This window comes from Archocentrus centrarchus, chromosome 17, assembly GCF_007364275.1.
Source record: "Archocentrus centrarchus isolate MPI-CPG fArcCen1 chromosome 17, fArcCen1, whole genome shotgun sequence".
Taxonomy (NCBI): domain Eukaryota; kingdom Metazoa; phylum Chordata; class Actinopteri; order Cichliformes; family Cichlidae; genus Archocentrus; species Archocentrus centrarchus.
Window position 1 is genome coordinate 1,835,076 of NC_044362.1, and position 18,657 is coordinate 1,853,732.

General features: G+C 42.6%; 1 protein-coding gene across 1 annotated transcript; it reads right to left on the reverse strand.

Moving 5' to 3' along the window:
• Positions 1-7,790: 7,790 nt before the first annotated feature.
• LOC115795535 (golgin subfamily A member 6-like protein 22) lies at positions 7,791-16,942 on the reverse strand. The gene is made up of 4 exons (XM_030751505.1): positions 16,698-16,942; positions 14,475-14,774; positions 9,906-10,277; positions 7,791-8,329 (listed from the first exon to the last, which is right to left on the reverse strand). Exons 1-4 carry the CDS (start codon positions 16,867-16,869, stop codon positions 7,791-7,793), a joined length of 1,383 nt encoding a protein of 460 aa, XP_030607365.1. The 5' UTR covers positions 16,870-16,942.
• Positions 16,943-18,657: the final 1,715 nt, after the last annotated feature.

The following is an 18,657-nucleotide window of genomic DNA, read 5'->3' on the forward strand; positions in this document are numbered from 1 at the left end:
TCTAATTCCTTCATTGTTATGCTCTTCAGTGCCAACACAGTGCAGAGCAGCTACCTAAACTCTGCTCCCAGTGAGGTCGATTATCTCGTCAATAGTTTTACATCCTCACTGCGTATAACTTTGGATACTGTGGCTCCTCTGAAAAGGAAAGCTTCAAATCAGAAGTGCCTGACTCCGTGGTATAATTCACAAACGCACAGCTTAAAGCAGATAACCCGAAAGCTGGAGAGGGAATGGCGTCTCACTAAATTAGAAGATGCTCATTTAGCCTGGAAAAAGAGTTTGTTGCTCTATAAAAAAGCCCTCCGTAAAGCTAGGACATCTTACTATTCATCATTAATTGAAGAAAATAAGAACAACCCCAGGTTTCTTTTCAGCACTGTAGCCAGGCTGACAAAGAGTCAGAGCTCTGTAGAGCCGAGTATTCCTTTCACTTTAACTAGTAGTGACTTCATGGATTTATTTACAAATAAAAATTTAGACATTAGAGAAAAAATTATTCATAACCATCTCAAAGATTATTCTTCATGTTCGGCTGCTTTCAGCACTGCTGGTATTTGTTTAGACTCTTTTGCTCCAGTTGATCTTTCAGAGTTAACTTCAATAGTTACTTCCTCCAAACCAGCAACATGTTTGTTAGATCCCATTCCTACTAGACTGTTCAAAGAAGTCTTTCCAATTATTGATGCTTCAATCTTAAAAATGATCAATCAGTCTTTATTAGTTGGCTATGTACCACAGACCTTCAAGGTGGCTGTAATTAAACCTCTACTTGAAAATCCATCACTGACCCAGCTGTCTTAGCCAATTATAGGCCAATCTCCAACCTTCCTTTTCTCTCAAAGATTCTTGAAAGAGTAGTTGTAAAACAGCTAACTGATCATCTGCAGAGGAACGGTTTATTTGAAGAGTTTCAGTCAGGTTTCAGAATTCATCACAGTACAGAAACAGCATTAGTGAAGGTTACCAATGATCTTCTTAGAGCCTCTGACAGTGGACTCATCTCTGTACTTGTCCTGTTGGACCTCAGTGCAGCATTTGATACTGTTGACCATAACATTTTATTACAGAGAGAGCTTGCTATAGGTATTAAAGGTACTGCACTGCAGTGGTTTGAATCATATTTATCTCATAGACTCCAATTTGTTCATGTAAATGGGGAGTCTTCTTCACACACTAAGGTTAATTATGGAGTTCCACAGGGTTCTGTGCTAGGACCAATTTTATTTACATTATACATGCTTCCCTTAGGCAGTATTATTAGAAAGCACTGCATCAATTTTCATTGTTATGCAGATGATACTCAGCTTTACCTATCAATGAAGCCAGATGACACACATCAATTAATTAAACTGCAGGAATGTCTTAAAGACATTAAGGCCTGGATGACCTCTAATTTCCTGCTTCTAAATTCAGATAAAACTGAAATTCTTGTTCTCGGCCCCACAAATCTTAGAAACATGGTGTCTAACCAGATACTTACTCTGGATGGCATTACTTTGGCCTCCAGTAACACTGTGAGAAATCTTGGAGTCATATTTGACCAGGATATGTCCTTCAATGCACATATTAAACAAATATGTAGGACCGCTTTTTTGCATTTGCGCAATATTTCTAAAATTAGAAACATCCTTTCTCAGAGTGATGCTGAAAAGCTCATTCATGCATTTATTACTTCTAGGCTGGATTATTGTAATTCATTATTATCAGGCTGTCCTAAAAGCTCCCTGAAAAGCCTTCAGCTGATCCAAAATGCTGCAGCTAGAGTACTGACAGGGACTAGAAAGAGAGAGCAGATTTCTCCCATATTGGCTTCTCTTCATTGGCTCCCTGTTAAATCTAGAATAGAATTTAAAATTCTTCTCCTCACATACAAGGTCTTGAATAATCAGGCACCATCTTATCTCAAAGACCTCATAGTACCATATCACCCCAACAGAGCACTTCGCTCTCAGACTGCTGGCTTACTTGTGGTTCCTAGGATACTTCAGAGTAGAATGGGAGGCAGAGCCTTCAGCTTTCAGGCGCCTCTTCTGTGGAACCAGCTTCCAGCTTGGATTCGGGAGACAGACACCCTCTCTATTTTTAAGATTAGGCTTAAAACTTTCCTTTATGATAAAGCTTATAGTTAGGGCTGGATCAGGTGACCCTGAACCATCCCTTAGTTATGCTGCTATAGGCCTAGTTTGCTGGGGGGTTCACATAATGCACTGTTTCTCATTCACCTTATTTACTTTGTTTATACTCCACTCTGCATTTAATCATTAATTGATATTAATCTCTGGCTCTCTTCCACAGCATGTCTTTCTCTCCCCTCAGCCCAACCGGTCGTGGCAGATGACTGCCCCTCCCTGAGCCTGGTTCTGCTGGAGGTTTCTTCCTGTTAAAAGGGAGTTTTTCCTTTCCACTGTCGCCAAGTGCTGCTCATAGGGGGTCGTTTTGACTGTTGGGTTTTCTCTGTATTATTGTAGGGTCTTTACCCACAATACAAAGCGCCTTGAGGCGACAGTTTGTTGTGATTTGGCGCTATATAAATAAAATTGAATTGAATTGAATTGTGTATATGCATATGTATACAAAGTATGAGATGATTTTTTTTTCCTCACTCATCCCTATATGTTTTCACTATTGTTTCTGTCTTTTTTAATGGCAGCGCCTCCAGAAGGGGGGCAGCATGGCCACAGTTCACCTATCTCCCCATGTTTGTTCTGTTTGTCTTCTTGGATGGGTGTTCTGTTAACTGTAATTTCCCCATTGTGGGATCAATAAAGTATCATCAAATAGATGTACGTCCCTAAAAAAAGCCCCAAAGTCTCAGTCATGCGAGGCCTAAATTGTTTTTATTCATAAAGAATCAAAAAAACTTCACATGCACAGTTGTTTTGATCAAATGTAAGCTCGACAAGATCCCCTGACAGGATGAGTTGAATAACATCAGGAGCTATTTCCCTAAAACACTAACGAGTGTAGAAGATCATTTAATCATTAAAGATATGTTTTTTTCACACACTTTAACCACAGTGTGCATTGAATGATACCATAATCTTCTGTATCATCCCTCCTATGACCACTCCCCACTCCTATGTACGATTTAAAATCCACAACTTGATGGTTAAGCCTGTCTTTTGACCTGGATAAATAAACTTAATCTACTTTTTTATTTTACCCAAAAGCATCTATATCAGCTTTCAGCACCATAGGGCATATCCTCTAACCGCTTGTCTGCACAAAGAGTCTAAAGTCAGCACAGAAACACGCTGTGGAAACATCACAACTTAAAATACGTTTGTTTTTTTTCCTGTATCGTAGCCTGCACACTGGGTTTAGCGTCAGAGCAAAGGATCATGGGAGTTCTCATGGCGGTGTTTATGTGTTTAGTTATAGAGTTATCAGCTATGTTTTGCTGCTCTCTCTCATTATTATTAGTTTGAGATGTGAATTACGCACGTTGTGTGGTATGAGGTTAGTTAGTTAATGGAACACCGTGACTGTGACGGGCATAGCCGCTAAAGGCCTAGGGTCAGCGTGACTGCTTCAGCGCACGTCCTGTGCGAGTAAAACAACAGTACCTGCATATGACCAGTAGGATGAGGTCAGGACTTAGGTTATAAGCTTGTCTCTGCAGCGTTTGCACAGTGCGAAGGTTTTACAATGTCACAGAAGTACGATCTGGTGGAACTGCGCAACTTCCCTGTGGAGACGTGTCAGCTGCACGCGGTCGTGCTCGACTTTGTGAAACTTACCGTCAAGGCCGTTCTAAACACGATTATTCAAAAACACAGAAGAGAGATTTGCGCAGGTTGTGAAACCTCACAAAGAAGGCACACCTGTGGGGCTCCGTTAGAGAGGCACTACTTTTTCAAGTATTATGATCACCTATCGAAAAAGTTTTGGAATGGATATTTCATCCCTATATTAATGGAAATTCTCCGTTTGGAAGGTTTCACTCCGGACACACACAGGCTCATGGGCGCTACGGAGGCTTATCTCCACGAGTTAAGAGAGGTCAAAGATATTGAACGGGCGCTTTTTGAATTGGAGGACAGCGTTATCGGTGTCAAACGAACATCTGTCGACCATGTTTTAAATCAAAAGTATCATCTGTGGGTTTAACTTCATTGTATGCATTTAAATCGAAACTGCATACTTTTTGGCTGGTTCCATCGTTTGTACTTGATTTACTTAACTTATGTTATAAAATTTTAATTATTTTATGTCTATGAACATGTAGCTATGTGACGTTTGTATCTCTGTTTTACATGATTATATTCTACTGATGCTTATCTTAGTCTGAACACCCATGAAAATAAGAGATTTTTTTAATCTCAATGGCAATTTCCTTGCTAAAATATCATCTTAGTTTGATTTCACTATAGTGGACTTAAGTATTTTTTCATATCACTGTTTGTTGATGCACAAAGTGTGCGACAAGATGATTTTTTAAAAATAAAAGTCTGTAATGTAGTACTGGTGAGACAGCAGCGTTTTTATACACAAATCTGCACACTTTCTCATGCCTAAGTATTGAGCAGACACTCGATGGGGTCGTATAGGCATGATCCATGCTACAAAAGACCTAAACTTAATGCATTTATATATTTTTGTGCTTCAAGCCTGTGCTACAGACGGGTTATTAAGGTTAAAAGGAAAAAAAAAGTCCACACAACTCTGCTCATAAACCCTAAAGGTGTTAAAGCATCTTTGTACTTCAGCATCGCTGTTATCAACATTATTCTTAAAGATAATTACCCGTCTATTCATCTCCTGTTTGATCCATAAAGACTTTATATGATCATATATCACACCAAACAGTTCACAAACTCCATGTTGGACACGCAGGACGTGTAGCCACACAAAGTATTTTGTTTATCTCCACAGTTTGTATGTCTCTCCTATTGTGGTTTTAGTTTAAAGCAGCTGTACAAGAGAGAGAGAAAAGCATTAACTACATTCTAACAGTACACATGAAAGAAAGCTCAAAGTTTACTCAATCAGCGCACATCTACTGGGTGAATATCAGTTAGGATTAGCTGCCAGGCTTTGTTTTATGAGTAAAATCATCTGTATTGAATTATATTACTTAAAACTATGAGGTGAAATTAATACCATCACACAAGTTTGTGGTGTTTCTATATACAAAACATTCAACGCTCTGAAAACATTATTGCAGCAGGGTCCTTTATACACACTTTACAAGCTTTGTCTAAATAAAGTTCACAGATTAAGCAAAAATGGACTCTAAGCAAATGCAAAATCCCACAGACTGGAGAAGGAGATAACTCAGAAAACCTCATTCACACAGATCAACAACAACAACGACCCCCACACATACACAAATCCTACCAACACCAACAGTAGTCCAGCTGTTCTAACATCTCCCATCACACCCCCAACAGACCAACGACACCACTTCTCCCCCACATCACCCCATGTCAGCAGTCTAATGTTTACTTTTGTAGTAGTGGCTAAACTATGTTTTTAACACACAGTATAACCACATGGATTATTCTACTCATGAATGGATCTATAACAACTTTTCTTCACTACAGACTATACCCAAAGAAAAATGTTTCTCTCCACTAAACCCAAAAGCTTTATAGGAATGAAAGCCTTATGAATTTACCACTGTTTTAATTCCTTTCACGCCAACCCATCATGAGCTATGATTGACTAAATTAGCCACGTATTTTCAGGGCCTACATCAGTTGTAAGTGGATTCTGAAACTAAGTTAAATAAAAATAATGCAGTTGCACGAGGGTTGCAGGCTTCACACTTACTTCATACCTGCTAGAGGAATACCAGGCTCATGTAGTTTGAAGAAACAATTTTAAAACATTTATTTAACAAGATACATTCACACGTATTTTGTTGTAATTAAAGGGGTCTCTTACACTTAGTTTGTAACCACAAATTTATTCTGTAGTAAACATCATGAATTTTTACGTGTGTGACAGTTTTTAATGATCAGATACACATGACCAGATGTGTTTAATGTCTCTCTGACAAGAAAAGAATCGTTAGTTTTGGACATTTTGTAGCTGGGAAAAAGATCAGTAAGCACAGAAAAGTGGAACACAAAACTTTAGCTTTTAAGCGTACGCAAAACGCTGTATCACTCCTGCTTTATGAACGATTATTCCATCACATATCATAAAAAAAAAAAAACAAAAACCTGAGGCATCAAATGATTTATACACACAAGCGTATCAAACAAACAATTTTTCATGCTGACTCCCTTATGCACAACTTTAGACACGTCTCACAAAAACCCGCCAGTCTAGATCTTTAGTACTGACATAACTATGTATGTATGTATGATCACCTGATCCCACCCCACAATTTGGATTTAGGAGGCAGATAGTTGGGGCTACAATTGCATGTGTGGAGAATTACAGCCTTTGATGCTCATAGCACCTGTTAAGAAAGAGTTTATTTAAAGCATAGCCCCCAAACAGTGTGGATGGGTTTGCCCTCCTCCTGCACTGATACACATGCAGCTGTCGATCATTGTCTTTCTTATCATGAGCAAGCGTGGGAGAGAGAGTGTGGGAAAGACGAATTCGGCTGGTTTCAACAGGTGTTGGTCTGATTTTATGCCAGTCTGCTAAAAGTGTGCATTGTCTTATAGTTAAAACAGATGATACAATTGCCTGTGGAGAATTACAACCTTTGATGCTCAGGTATCAGCTGTTAAAGAAAGAGTTTATTTAAGCATCTTCACAACAGTATGAATGGGATAGCCCTTTTTCCAGACACCACATCCACTCACACACACATGCAGCTGATAGTCATAAATCATTCGAACACGCACAATCACACGCACGCGCACGAGGACTCTCATGTACGCGCATGACCTTTGACCCCCACCTGTCACCCACCTGTCGGTCATAAATCACAAAAGCTGCAGGATAATTACTACTGATGGGAAACACAAAGATTTGTTAATCTGCAAAGGAGCACCTTCACCCGCCCTTACTCGCAGGCTTTTTTACATCTACAAATATTCTTCAGAAACACATTTATAGAATTAAAAAAAAGATTGGAGACATTAACCCATAAATATGAGTGACCAATTTCATAAGAATAAAGATGTTTGTTCCTCAAACTTTCTTTCACAGATTCTCATGAAGACAAATTATTTCTTTGACTCAGACACTTCGTGTATTTCAGAAGAATTCAGCTTCTCACATATTTTAGTTTGCATGTGGAGAAAAAAATGATTGCTTTGTTTGAACCTTGTCCCACATTTTTTTTAACATGAATAACGGCCCTTCACCTGTGTGGGTTTTCTGGTGGCACTTCAGCTTTTGCTGTTTAGCAAATTTTGCTCCACATGTTTCACACGAAAATAGTTTCTCGCTCGAGTGCGTCAACAAATGGCGTTTCAAATTTTGCCTGTCAGCATATGCTTTCCCACATATTTCACAACATGGCTTCTGATCTGTGTGGGTTCTCCTGTGGGCATAAAAACCTGAGTATCGAGTGGAAACCTTCCCACATATTTCACAAACATATAGTTTCTCACGAGTGTGACTGTGCATGTGGTCATTCAAAGAATTTTTTTGAGTGAAGTCTTTCCCACATACATCACAAGAATACGGCTTCTTGACTGCGTGAACTGGTTTATGGAGATACAAAGAAGCACTTTGACAGAAACGCTTTCCACATATATCACAAGAATATGGTTTCTCACCTGTGTGGGTTCTCATGTGGCTATGCAGAGTACTGCTTTGATTGAAGCGCTTCCCACAAGTTTTACAAGAATATGGTTTCTCACCTGTGTGAATTCTCATGTGGACAGACAAATAACCACTGCTAAATTCTTTCCCACATGTTGTGCAAGCACGTAAAGTCGTAGCAGTGTGGTGTTTTTTGTTCGGAACTGATTCTTGATAACGTCAGACTTTCTACCTGTGCCAGCATTACTCTGGCTTTCTGAAGCAGGTGAGCTGTCTACATCAGTGTGAGTTCTCCGTCTCTTCTTTGGTATTGACTCCACATTTTCAGTTAACTCTGAATCTTCATTATTGCTGGATTTTTCAAGTGTGCTCTCAGTTTCAGGAGAGCTGTGAGAGGGGAGCTGTTCCCTGTCTGATTCTGGTTCACTGTGGCCTCTTTCATCCGCAGCAAACACCATAAAGGTATCAGTCTTCTCCTTCAGTGCATGCTGCTCTCCCTCCTGACTGCTGCAGAGTTCCTCTTGTTCCTCTTTATTCTGTGGAGGTTCTGGTTCCTCCTGGTCCCGACTTGACTGGACCTCCTGGTTCCAGAGCTGCTGCTCAGGGAGAACCTCCTCCTCCTCCTTACAGACATGCTGCTGTGGGAGTTCTGGAAGTAAAAAGGGAAACAAGAAAAGGGTTACTGATGTGAAGGCAGGAGAATTCAGAGAAATAACTGTTGAAAAAATGTATTTCAAACTCTTAGCAGCTCCCTACAATACAGTAAAAGCCGGAAAAAAAGACAGTCCCACTTTAATCATTCAAATATTAGAGATTTTGCTTTTGTTTAAGTCTTTATTACAAAAGGATCTGACTAGTTTTATCTTTGAGGCCAGCTGCACTCCGCCATGAATCACCATCTTATTGCCCTTCGTTAGGGCTGCCCTTTGTCACTGATACTGTTTATGATTTCATAGACAGAATTTCTAGACATATCCAAGTGAGGGGAGGCTTCCACCTTGATGGCATCAGAATTTCATCTCTGCTCTTTGTGGATGATGTGATCCTGTTGGCTTCATCAGGTGGTGGCCTCCAGCTCACAGTGGAACAGTTGGCAGCCAAGTGTGAAGCGGCTGGCATGAGAATCAGCACCTAAGTCTGAGGCCATGGTCCTCAGCCAGAAAAGGGTGGAGTGCCCATTCCAGCTCAGGGAAGAGTTGCTGTCCTGAGTGGAAGAGTTTATGTATCTCTGGGTCTTGTTCATGAAAGAAGGGAGTGGGAGATTGACAGACAGATCGGGGCTGCAACTGCAGTGATGTGGACACTTCACCGGTCTGTTGTGGTAAAGAGGAAGCTGAGTATAAAAGCAAAGCTGTCTATTTTCGGGTCAATCTACACCCCTACCCTCACCTATGGTCACGAGCTTTGGGTAGAGACCGAAAGAACAAGATCACAGATAAAGCGGCGGAAATGAGCTTCCTCTGTTGGTTGACGGGCCTCTCCCTTAGAGATAGGGTGAGGAGTGCAGTCATTCAGGAGGGGATCAGAGTAGAGCCGCTGCTCCTCCATATTAAAAGGAGTCAGTTGACGTGGTTTGGACATCTGAATAGGATGCCTCCTGGGCCCCTCTTGGGTCAGGTGTTCCGGCTGGCCAGGGAACCCCTTGGGGCCCTCCCAGATGAGCTGAAGGAGGTGGCTGGGGAGAGGGAGGTCTGGGCTTCTCTGCTTAGGCTGCTGCCCCCGTGACCTGGCACTGGATAAGTGGAAGAAAATTGATAGATGGTGCCAGATACAAATCCATTTGTTATCCTGGATGATGTCTTATTTCCTGTTCTTAAAATCAGACAAAAACACCATCATATTTGGGCTGATAAACACAGGGCACAGATCAGCGCTCCCGCAGACTCTGGTGATCCTGCAAAACTGTGTTTATAAGGTCAGGAAGAGATCCTACAATAAGCATTTGTGCTGGATGTTTAACACCTCAATCAAAAGTAAGAAGATCACTGTAGCATGTGTAACGACTCCACACCTTTTGCCACTACACCATTTAAGCAGGGAGTACTGCACTGCTGACTCGCTCTTTGGTAACCAACAGATGATCCAGTTCCAACATGGCATTCAGGTTGTATAAACACCTCCCATGTGACGTGTGCCTACCGTAATCCCAGGAGTAAACATGCAACACCACACGACTACCATAACACCATTATCTGTATATGGCGCTTATATAGCAGATACCCAACCTTTCTGATTTCTCTTCTTTGGCTTTTGCTCTGCAGTTCCAGTTGATGCCGAGTCTTCATACTTGTTTGCTCGCTGATCTCTGCCGTTGGTGTCAGCAAAGCTATAAGAAAGGAGCTGCTCCCTGTCTGATTCTGGTTCACTGTGGTCTCTTTCCTTATAAGCAGCAGTCAACATAAAGGTATCAGTCTCCTCCTTCAGTGCAAGCTGCTCTCCCTCCAGACTGCTGCAGAGTTTCTCCTCTTCCTCTTTAATCTGTGGAGGTTCTGGTTCCTCCTGGTCCAGACTGGAGATCCTCTCCTGGTTCCAGAGCTGCTGCTCAGGGAGATCCTCCTCCTCCTCCTCCTCCTCAACATCATGATGCTGTGGGAGGTCTGAAGGGACAAAATTGATACAAGAAAATAGTAAATACTGAAAAACAAAACACTTGGAAAACACATCATATCGCAATGGGAAAATATCTACACTGACATGGACTGGTAATGTGTTAGGTATGAAAGGATGCCACATTGTTTGATGGAAAAACAAATTATGGACCTACAGATGCTGAATTCAAAGATTTCCAAACATCAAGGTTAAAAAAAATGATGCAGAAGGCTCAAATATTTTACTGCAATTTCATTGCAGCAGCTCAAAATGGTACTCAGTAGTTTGTGCGGCCACCATGAGCTTGTATGCATGCCTGACAATGTCAGGGCTCCTAATGAGATGACGGATGGTGTCCTGGGGGAAATCTCCTCCCAGATCTGGACCAGACCATCACTGACCCACCACCAAACCGGTCATGCACAGGGTGCCAGTGGTGGACCTGCCAATTCTGGTATCTATGGCAAATGCCAATCAGGCTCCACGGTGCTGGGCAGTGAGCACAGGGCCCACTAGAGGACGTCGGTCCCTCAGGCCACCTTCATGAAGTCTGTTTCTGATTGTTTGGTCAGAGACATTCACACCAGCAGCTGCTGGAGGTCATTTTGTAGCTCTGGCTGTGCTCATCCTGTTCCACCTTGCACAAAGGAGCAGATACAGTCCTGCTGATGGGTTAGGGACCTTTTATGACCCTGTCCAACTCTCCTAGAGTAACTGCCTGTCTCCTGAAATCTCCTCCGTGCTCTTGAGACTGTGCTGGGAGACACAGGAAACGTTCTGGCAACGGCACATATTGATGAGCCATCCTAGAAGAGCTGGACTACCTGTGCAACCTCTGTAGGGTCCAGGTATCGCCTCATGCTACCAGCAGTGACACTGACCCTGGCCAAATGCAAAACTAGTGAAAAACAGTCAGAAAAGATGAGGAGGGAAAAATGTGAGTGTCCTCCACCTGTAAAACCATGTAGTGTATGTGCTGAGAAGAGTGTGTATGGTTGTGTGAAAACTGCAGTGCTATTAAAATTGGAGGGACAGATGTAATATGAGCACTGAATAACAGCGCCCATCCACACTGCCCCCCAAGGCCCTCAATGTCTAAAATGTAAATAAAATTGAGGAGCAGGCAGCAGTAAACAGACAAATGGGGCTACCTCAGCAGTGCCACCCACTAACCACTGTGTGATACACCTGCCTCCCTGGGGCCTTTATGTAGTATGATGTGTTGTGAACTGTATAATGCAATTAAAAAAGGAGGAGTGGGACATCACACAGCACAGCGAGCAGAGCCAAAGAGGTGGCCCCACTCACTGCAGCACGAGCCCCCCTCCACCAAGAACCTACGTGTGCATAATGTGATGTTTAACTGAGTGGGAGGAGGGGAAGGGTCGGGATAAATAAGACCAGGAGGCAGAAGACTATCACCCGGAGGAAGAGAGCCAGCTAGCTACTGGCTCACTAGGCACCCCAGTTCCCTACACCTCCCCTGCAGCCCAGGGAAGGCAGGTCCAGGGCCTGAGGTGACCGCACCCCCAGGATACCACTGTGCTCCAGGCCAGCACCCACCGCCCCCACTGCGAACAGGACACAACACACACCCCCACACGCATACAAAAGACAACAAATATCGCACACGCACACAAACACGCACACACACCCACACACACACATACAGTGGTCCTGAGTCAGAACCAACCGACCCCATGTGGGTAACTGCTGCTCCCCCACCCGAGTGCCCCACCCCCCCATGGGGGAGGGCACCCAGAATCCCGGAACGCCAGCTAGACACCCCGACACGGCCAACCCACCCCACATGGCGGCGCACCCAAGGGGTCACAGACCCCTCCAGCACAGGGAGGGGCCCGACTGGGAAACGGGCAACCCCGGGCACCAGGGCCCCAGACCCGCACCCCGGCCCCCGCAGAGGAAGCCGACCACCCAGGACGAGGCCAGCACCCACCACCACGGGACCCCCAGCCCCACACCCCACGACCATAAGAGCATCCATCCAAGTCCCCACCACCAACAACCAGGGCCTGGACACAGAAACCACAAAATGGTAGCCACCACCTCCAGGCCAGAGCCATCAGACACCCGAGTCCCCCCTGCCCACCCCCAGCCACCTACCGGGTACGCCATGAGACAAGACCACAGCTCGTCACCCCCATCATGTGATGAAGCTGATCAGTGGGGACCAGAGAGATTCAAATTTTGCCAGTTGATTTTTAGAGGTGGCAGACATTCTTTCCAGACTAATGTGGTCTAAAAGTAGATTCTTATAGTGAGTAACGCATAAATCATTTTTTGATTTCCAATTCATGAGGATAGTTTTCTTAGCGATGCATAAGGTAGTAAGAACTATGTGTGATATATTTGTTTCCATGTTTAATTCACTTAAATCACCTAGAATGCACAGTTTTGGTGATGCTGGGATATCGCAATTAAAACATGTGGATAAGTGTTCACATATCCTCTGCCAGAACCTCTGAACAGGTGTACAAGACCAAATTGCATGCATATAGTTTTCAGTATGGTTGCCTGAACAGTGGGTGCATATATTTGTGTCTCTGAGGCCCATTTGGAACATCCTGTGTCCTGTATAATGTATTCTATGGAGAGTTTTGTATTGTATAAGTTGTAAATTTGGACTTTTAGTCATTTTGAAAGTGTTTAAACATATCTGTGTCCAGAAGTTTTCCTCTGGGTTCATGGAAAGATCTCGCTCCCATTTTGTAGTTGGGAGGGATATTGAATCATTAATTTTTAATAATAACATATATTTTTGACAATAATTTAGGGGTATAAAGATTTAGAAATTCTGTTACCAATACAGGGTTTTCTAATTTTAAATTATTTAAATTAAACCTTGCCTGTATGATGGACCTCAACTGCTGGTATTCAAGAAATTTGCTATTGCTAATTTCATATTTGGAAATAAGTTCTTCAAATGAAATAAAGGTCCCATTATGAATAACATGTTCTAAATTCTTTATTCCTTTCTCTTGCCATGTTGAAAGTTCAGTACTGTCTTTTTCTGACATATATCTGGATTGTTCCAGATGGGTGTCAGTTTACATGGGATAAGTGAAGACTTTGTTATCTTTAAGAATTCCCACCAGGCTGTCAGAGAGGTGTTTATGTTAAGGCTTTTAAAGCAGCTATGATGTTTAATACTGACGCTAATGAAAGGTAAGTCAGAGATTTTCACTTTTCCACAGAGTGTTTGTTCTAGATCCAGCCATGGGCTGTCTAAAGAAAGAGTGATAAAAGTTTGGAAGTTCTAGACCACCATTGCATTTTAGCTTTTGTAAAGTCTTTAAACTTATTCTTGAGGTCTTATTTTTCCACAAAAATTTTGAAATGTTTGAGTCCAGGGACTTAAACCAGGCAACACAAGGTTTATTAGGGATCAGTGAAAACAGATAATTGATTTTAGGCAAAATCATCATTTTTACTGTGGCAACTCCCCCCATGATAGATATAGGTAGAGAGTTCCAGCGTGTGAGATCATCCTCTATTGTTTTTAACAGAGGAATATGATTCAACTTATTGAGTTTTGGAGTTCACGTTTTTCTTTGTTTCTCCCTGTTGATGTTCATGTGTGTCCTTAATATTACACACATTTAGCACGTACTGCTGCTGTCTTGTGAACAGTTGGTTGCTGAATATATTTCTTTAAAGGGTATCTTTTGTCGAGTTTTCATTACACAATAGTCACTTTTGTGCCTTGAATCTTGCACCTGATTAAGTATGAAAATACTAAAACTAATACTGAAACTATGGCCCTGTGACAGGCTGGCGACCTGTTCAGGGTGTACCCTGCCTCTCGCCCTATGACAGCTGGGATAGGCTCCAGCCCCCCCGCGACCCTGACCAGGATAAGCGGAAGCGAATGGATGGATGGATGGATACTGAAACTAACTAAAACTAAGCATGAAACCAAAAATAAAAACTAATAAAAATGAGCAAAACCACTCTGAAAACTAACTAAAACTAAATGAATTAGAGGGAAAAAAAGTTAAAATGAACTAAAACTAAACTATAATGTAAAACCCAAAACAATTATAACCCTGGAGCAAGGTGCTGGAAAGTGCTCCATCATTGTTCTACTGAGAGACACTCTGAAACTTAGCAGGGTGCTAATAAGTGCATCTGGGACTGAGACACTTTAGACTGGGGTGTGTGTGACAGTGTGACACGCTTCTCACCTGAGTCTCCATCCTCGCTCCCTCCCTGATCTCTACTCCTACTTTCAGGAGAGTTCTCACTGAGGAGCTGCTCATTGGGGCCTCTTTCCACATAAGGAGCAGCATACACCATAAAGGTGTCAGTCTCCTCCTTCAGTACCAGCTGCTCTCCCTCCAGACTGCTGCAGAGTTCCTCCTCTTCCTCTTTAATCTGTGGAGGTTCTGGTTCCTCCTGGTCCAGACTGGAGCTCCTCTCCTGTTTCCAGAGCTTCTGCTCAGGGAGAGCCTCCTCCTCCTTACTGCAAAGACTCTGTCTAAGTTCTGAAGCGACAAAGGGACAAAAGAGAAACATTAATAATGGGTTATTAAAAAAAATTCAATAAATGCTTCCAAGTCTGATTCCTTTAGCAGGGCTTTACAGTGTGAGCATATATGCAAGTGAAAGAGAAAGTGCTGAGTGTGAGAAGCTGTTTGAGAAACAGAGTTAGGGTGTGTGTGTGTGTGTGTGTGTGTGTGTGTGTGTGTGTGTGTGTGTGTGTGTGTGTGTGTGTGTGTGTGTGTGTGTTGTTATAAGATCTTTTCCATGTTGCCCAGCCCTAGACTAAACTATCCACAAGTGAGAATATCTCTTGGATTATTTACCTGTTTCTACAAGAACTCTAAAATATGGAACTGCTAACATTTTGTAATTTCCCATCATGAATGCCAATTTTATGAGGATACAAAGTTGGCAAAAGCACTCCCCGAGAAGGGACTTGCAGCACAAATGTCTGCGGGATGATGAATCCATAGATTATGTTGGAAATGGAGTGTGTTGAATTGTTCATTTTTGCTAACAAAGACAAGGCTGCACCATGTTATGAAGACGTTAATGTAAATAGTCCCTGGAGGCCACCAGGAAGCTTCCCACATTCTGAAGTGTGAATACCTGTTCCTGTGACTATTTGATCCTGTAGGTGTGATACCTTTGACTGTCACCAAGACGCTCCCCATCTCCTGGAGAGTGACCTCCTGTTCCCATTACCATTCAGTCTTTTGTTTTCTTGCTGTTGTAGTAGCCTGGCACCCCTGTGGCCCTTTGATGTCTTACTTTGGTTCTTTGTATGAAATCAGCAACCCTTCCTCCAGTGTCTGTCACCTCCCCACTCTCCTTTGTAGTCTCCTGTATAAATATTCTTGTAGATGGCTCTGGGTTGGTTTACCTACTCACACCCACCCTCTGTGCCTGTAAACCCACCGTATACCGGTATACTTTAATAAACACAAAACTACAGCAAACTAAAGGAAACCAGGGTCTGGAGTCAGGTTTTTCTTCGACAAGTGATGAGTTCTTCAGACTTCACACAGACATCAGCCTAAACCAACAGACTGCCCACCTGTCCAGGTGTATCCTGCCTTTCTCCCCATGCCAGCTGAGAACCAACGCGACCCCAGCTGGAGTGGTTCTTTGCTGGGGGAGCTGATGAAGTAGCTCCTTTTTAAAGGGATGTGGGGAAGTTATTTCTCTAATCAGCATTTTCTGTATCTAACAGCTGTGCATATATGATCAATAACAGAGGCACGGCGCTGATTTGGCGCCCCTGTGCTCCTTCAAATGTGTCTGTATACCCCTCAGAAAGTATAAAGCTGCGCTCCTGGGGTTAATGATGCCACGCATCTCAGACTAATGAAGATTAAAAATGAGTCAGAAATGAAAACGTCTCATAAGAAACTCAAAGTACAAAATCTTAAAAGAGGGCAGGAACAGAAGCTTTTCCAGTGAACTTACATTAAAGAAAACAAACTTAAATGAAGTGATGAACACCACTGATGAGTGAGAGTCATAACCTCCATGAATGCGGCTCCAGAGAAACTCCAACAAACGGGACGAAGATTAAAGTTTATTTAAAGGAGCAGAAAAGATCCACAGCGTCCCACCAGGAGCTGCTGATGGATTTGTGACAGACACTGTTCAGTGCGAGTTTTCCACAAAACATTCCTGATTCTGGAAACAGGGAATTATGGGGATATATATTAAAAAAAAAAAAAAAAAGCACTCAAGTCCCACCAAATGCGAGAGTCCGAATTAACGGGGCCAAAGCTCAGCTGATCTGAGCCCCGCGGAAACACGTGACCTGCGGTCAGTTTCCTTCGTCTGCTCTTTGTTCGCTCACAGCTTCCAAATAAAAGCAGCAGAGCTCTGATCAGGATCCTCCAGGAGTCCCGTTCATGTGTGCGTTCGTGGAGCCCCTCAGAGTGACTCACCTGTCCTGTGCAGCTTTATTTCGGGTTTCCAGGTGATATCCAGCAGTCTGCGCTGAAGCTCGATCTCTTCCTCGTACTGGACGATGGTTTTTTCAAACTCTGTGAATATTTCTTCAGCAGCAGCAGTTAGCCGCTCGTTGATAAACTCTCTCAGATACTGAACTGAAAGCATTGTTACTCCAACAGCTCAGAGACTCAGCTCAGACACCACAACACTAACACGCTTCATGCGCAGACACACACGAGGGAAGGTGAGGGTCAGTGACGTTACATTCGATACTAAAGCCCCCCAGGCCCGTATCAGGCAAAGGGGGCGTGTCCAAATGAAGCCTGTATCGGGATTAGTGATGGGAATTCCGACTCTTTTCAGAGAGCCGGCTCTTTAGGCTTGGCTCCCAAAGAAGAGCCGGTGTTGTGCCAAAAAGTGATCGTCTGCCAAAAAGTGATTGCCAGAAAATGATTGCCCATATTTAAACTGTTGTAAATGACTTGCTGACCTATAATCTGTGAAAAATATGTCAAACATATCTCTCGTGAATGATATAAAGTCATTTTGAGTAAGAAACAACATTTCCGTCACAAGGTAGAAGCTGCAATCAGTTTTTGGCAGCGACTTTTATATATTCTTTATTTGTCAGGGTAAAAACTGCGATTGGCCAGATTTTTCAAGAGATATGTGGCCAAGAGGGCAGCAGAAATCAGAACAAATATGACATTACACTCTATAAAGATATTTAAGTGACCAAAGAGGACTGGATTTATTATAATGTACATGCAAAAATGCAGAGTCATAAACATACTTGAATAACAGGTCATTTCTTCATTTTATATCTAAGCCCTTCATAAATCCTATTGACTACACTCTATTCACCAATATGAGCAAATACATTACACATAAAAGCACATAGAAACATCAAAAATCACTTTCTGGCATACGATCACTTTTTGGCACAACACCAGCTCTGTCGGCTCCCAAATGACTCCTTAGATTTAAATTTTTTTTTAAAAGTGTTAAATGAATTACCAATATAAAAACATACATTAGGCCTATATCAAACGTTTCTTTATATACTCAACATATAATAGAGTGCTCCAAATACAAATTATAAAACAAAAGATTGAAAATCAGAAAAAACAAAGGCCTTTGAGGAGTGGATCCTGTTTCTCCTGCCTGATGACCTGCCCTGTTTTGTTCTTCTAATTACACTGAGGGATGAACAATTCATATACAGTATAGCTATGTAGGTTGTTTGTGCAGCCTGCTCGATATTAAATTTTAAATTTGCAGTCTACACTCTGTCTGTCTATCAGAATAATCCGTTAACACCAGGCGATCGCTGCTGAATCGCAGGTTTCTTGATCAGCTGGCTTGTAAATCCGCGACCATTCGTGCTCGCGAAAAAATTCAAACGGTTCCTGAAAGCTCAGAAATTACACTTCACAGTCATGGAGTGGAATTACGGTATTTGTGACCGGAAGTCTGCCAACGCTAGCACTTTTGAAGTACGCTGTGTTTCATTCAACATGTTTGGAGGTATAAGGTTAAAATGTGTCCAGTCTTTGCTACGCTTTCCGTCACTCGTTTTCCTCATCGTTCCTGCGTGTAGCCTCTATGTAACGCACAAATTCCTCTGGCTCTTTCCTGTCTCCAGTGCATTTTGCAGGAGCCCCTCCCTCTCTGGTGTTTGTTTACTCACTGCGCAGTGTGTCCGTGGACCCTCCCCTCCCACTCAGTGTAGATGATTATATGCTACATTTATCTTAATGAATCACGTGCGGCTTCCACAAAAAAAAAAAAAAAAAAGGAAACGAACGAAAAGAAAAAAGAAACGGCTCACTATTGGGAGCCGGCTCCCATCGTTCACTTCAAAGAGCCGGCTCTTAGAGCCGGATCGTTCGCGACTGACCCATCACTAGTCGGGATGTTTTTCTGAATATCACGTGACAAAAGTCAAGCAAG

Coding starts and splice junctions, on each gene's coding strand:
- LOC115795535 (XM_030751505.1), bottom strand. CDS start 16,869: ATGCTTTCAGTTCAGTATCTGAGAGAGTTTATCAACGAGCGGCTAACT. Junction 14,775..16,697: donor AATAAAGCTGCACAGGACAG/GTGAGTCACTCT, acceptor TTGTCGCTTCAG/AACTTAGACAGAGTCTTTGC. Junction 10,278..14,474: donor GAGCGAGGATGGAGACTCAG/GTGAGAAGCGTG, acceptor TTGTCCCTTCAG/ACCTCCCACAGCATCATGAT.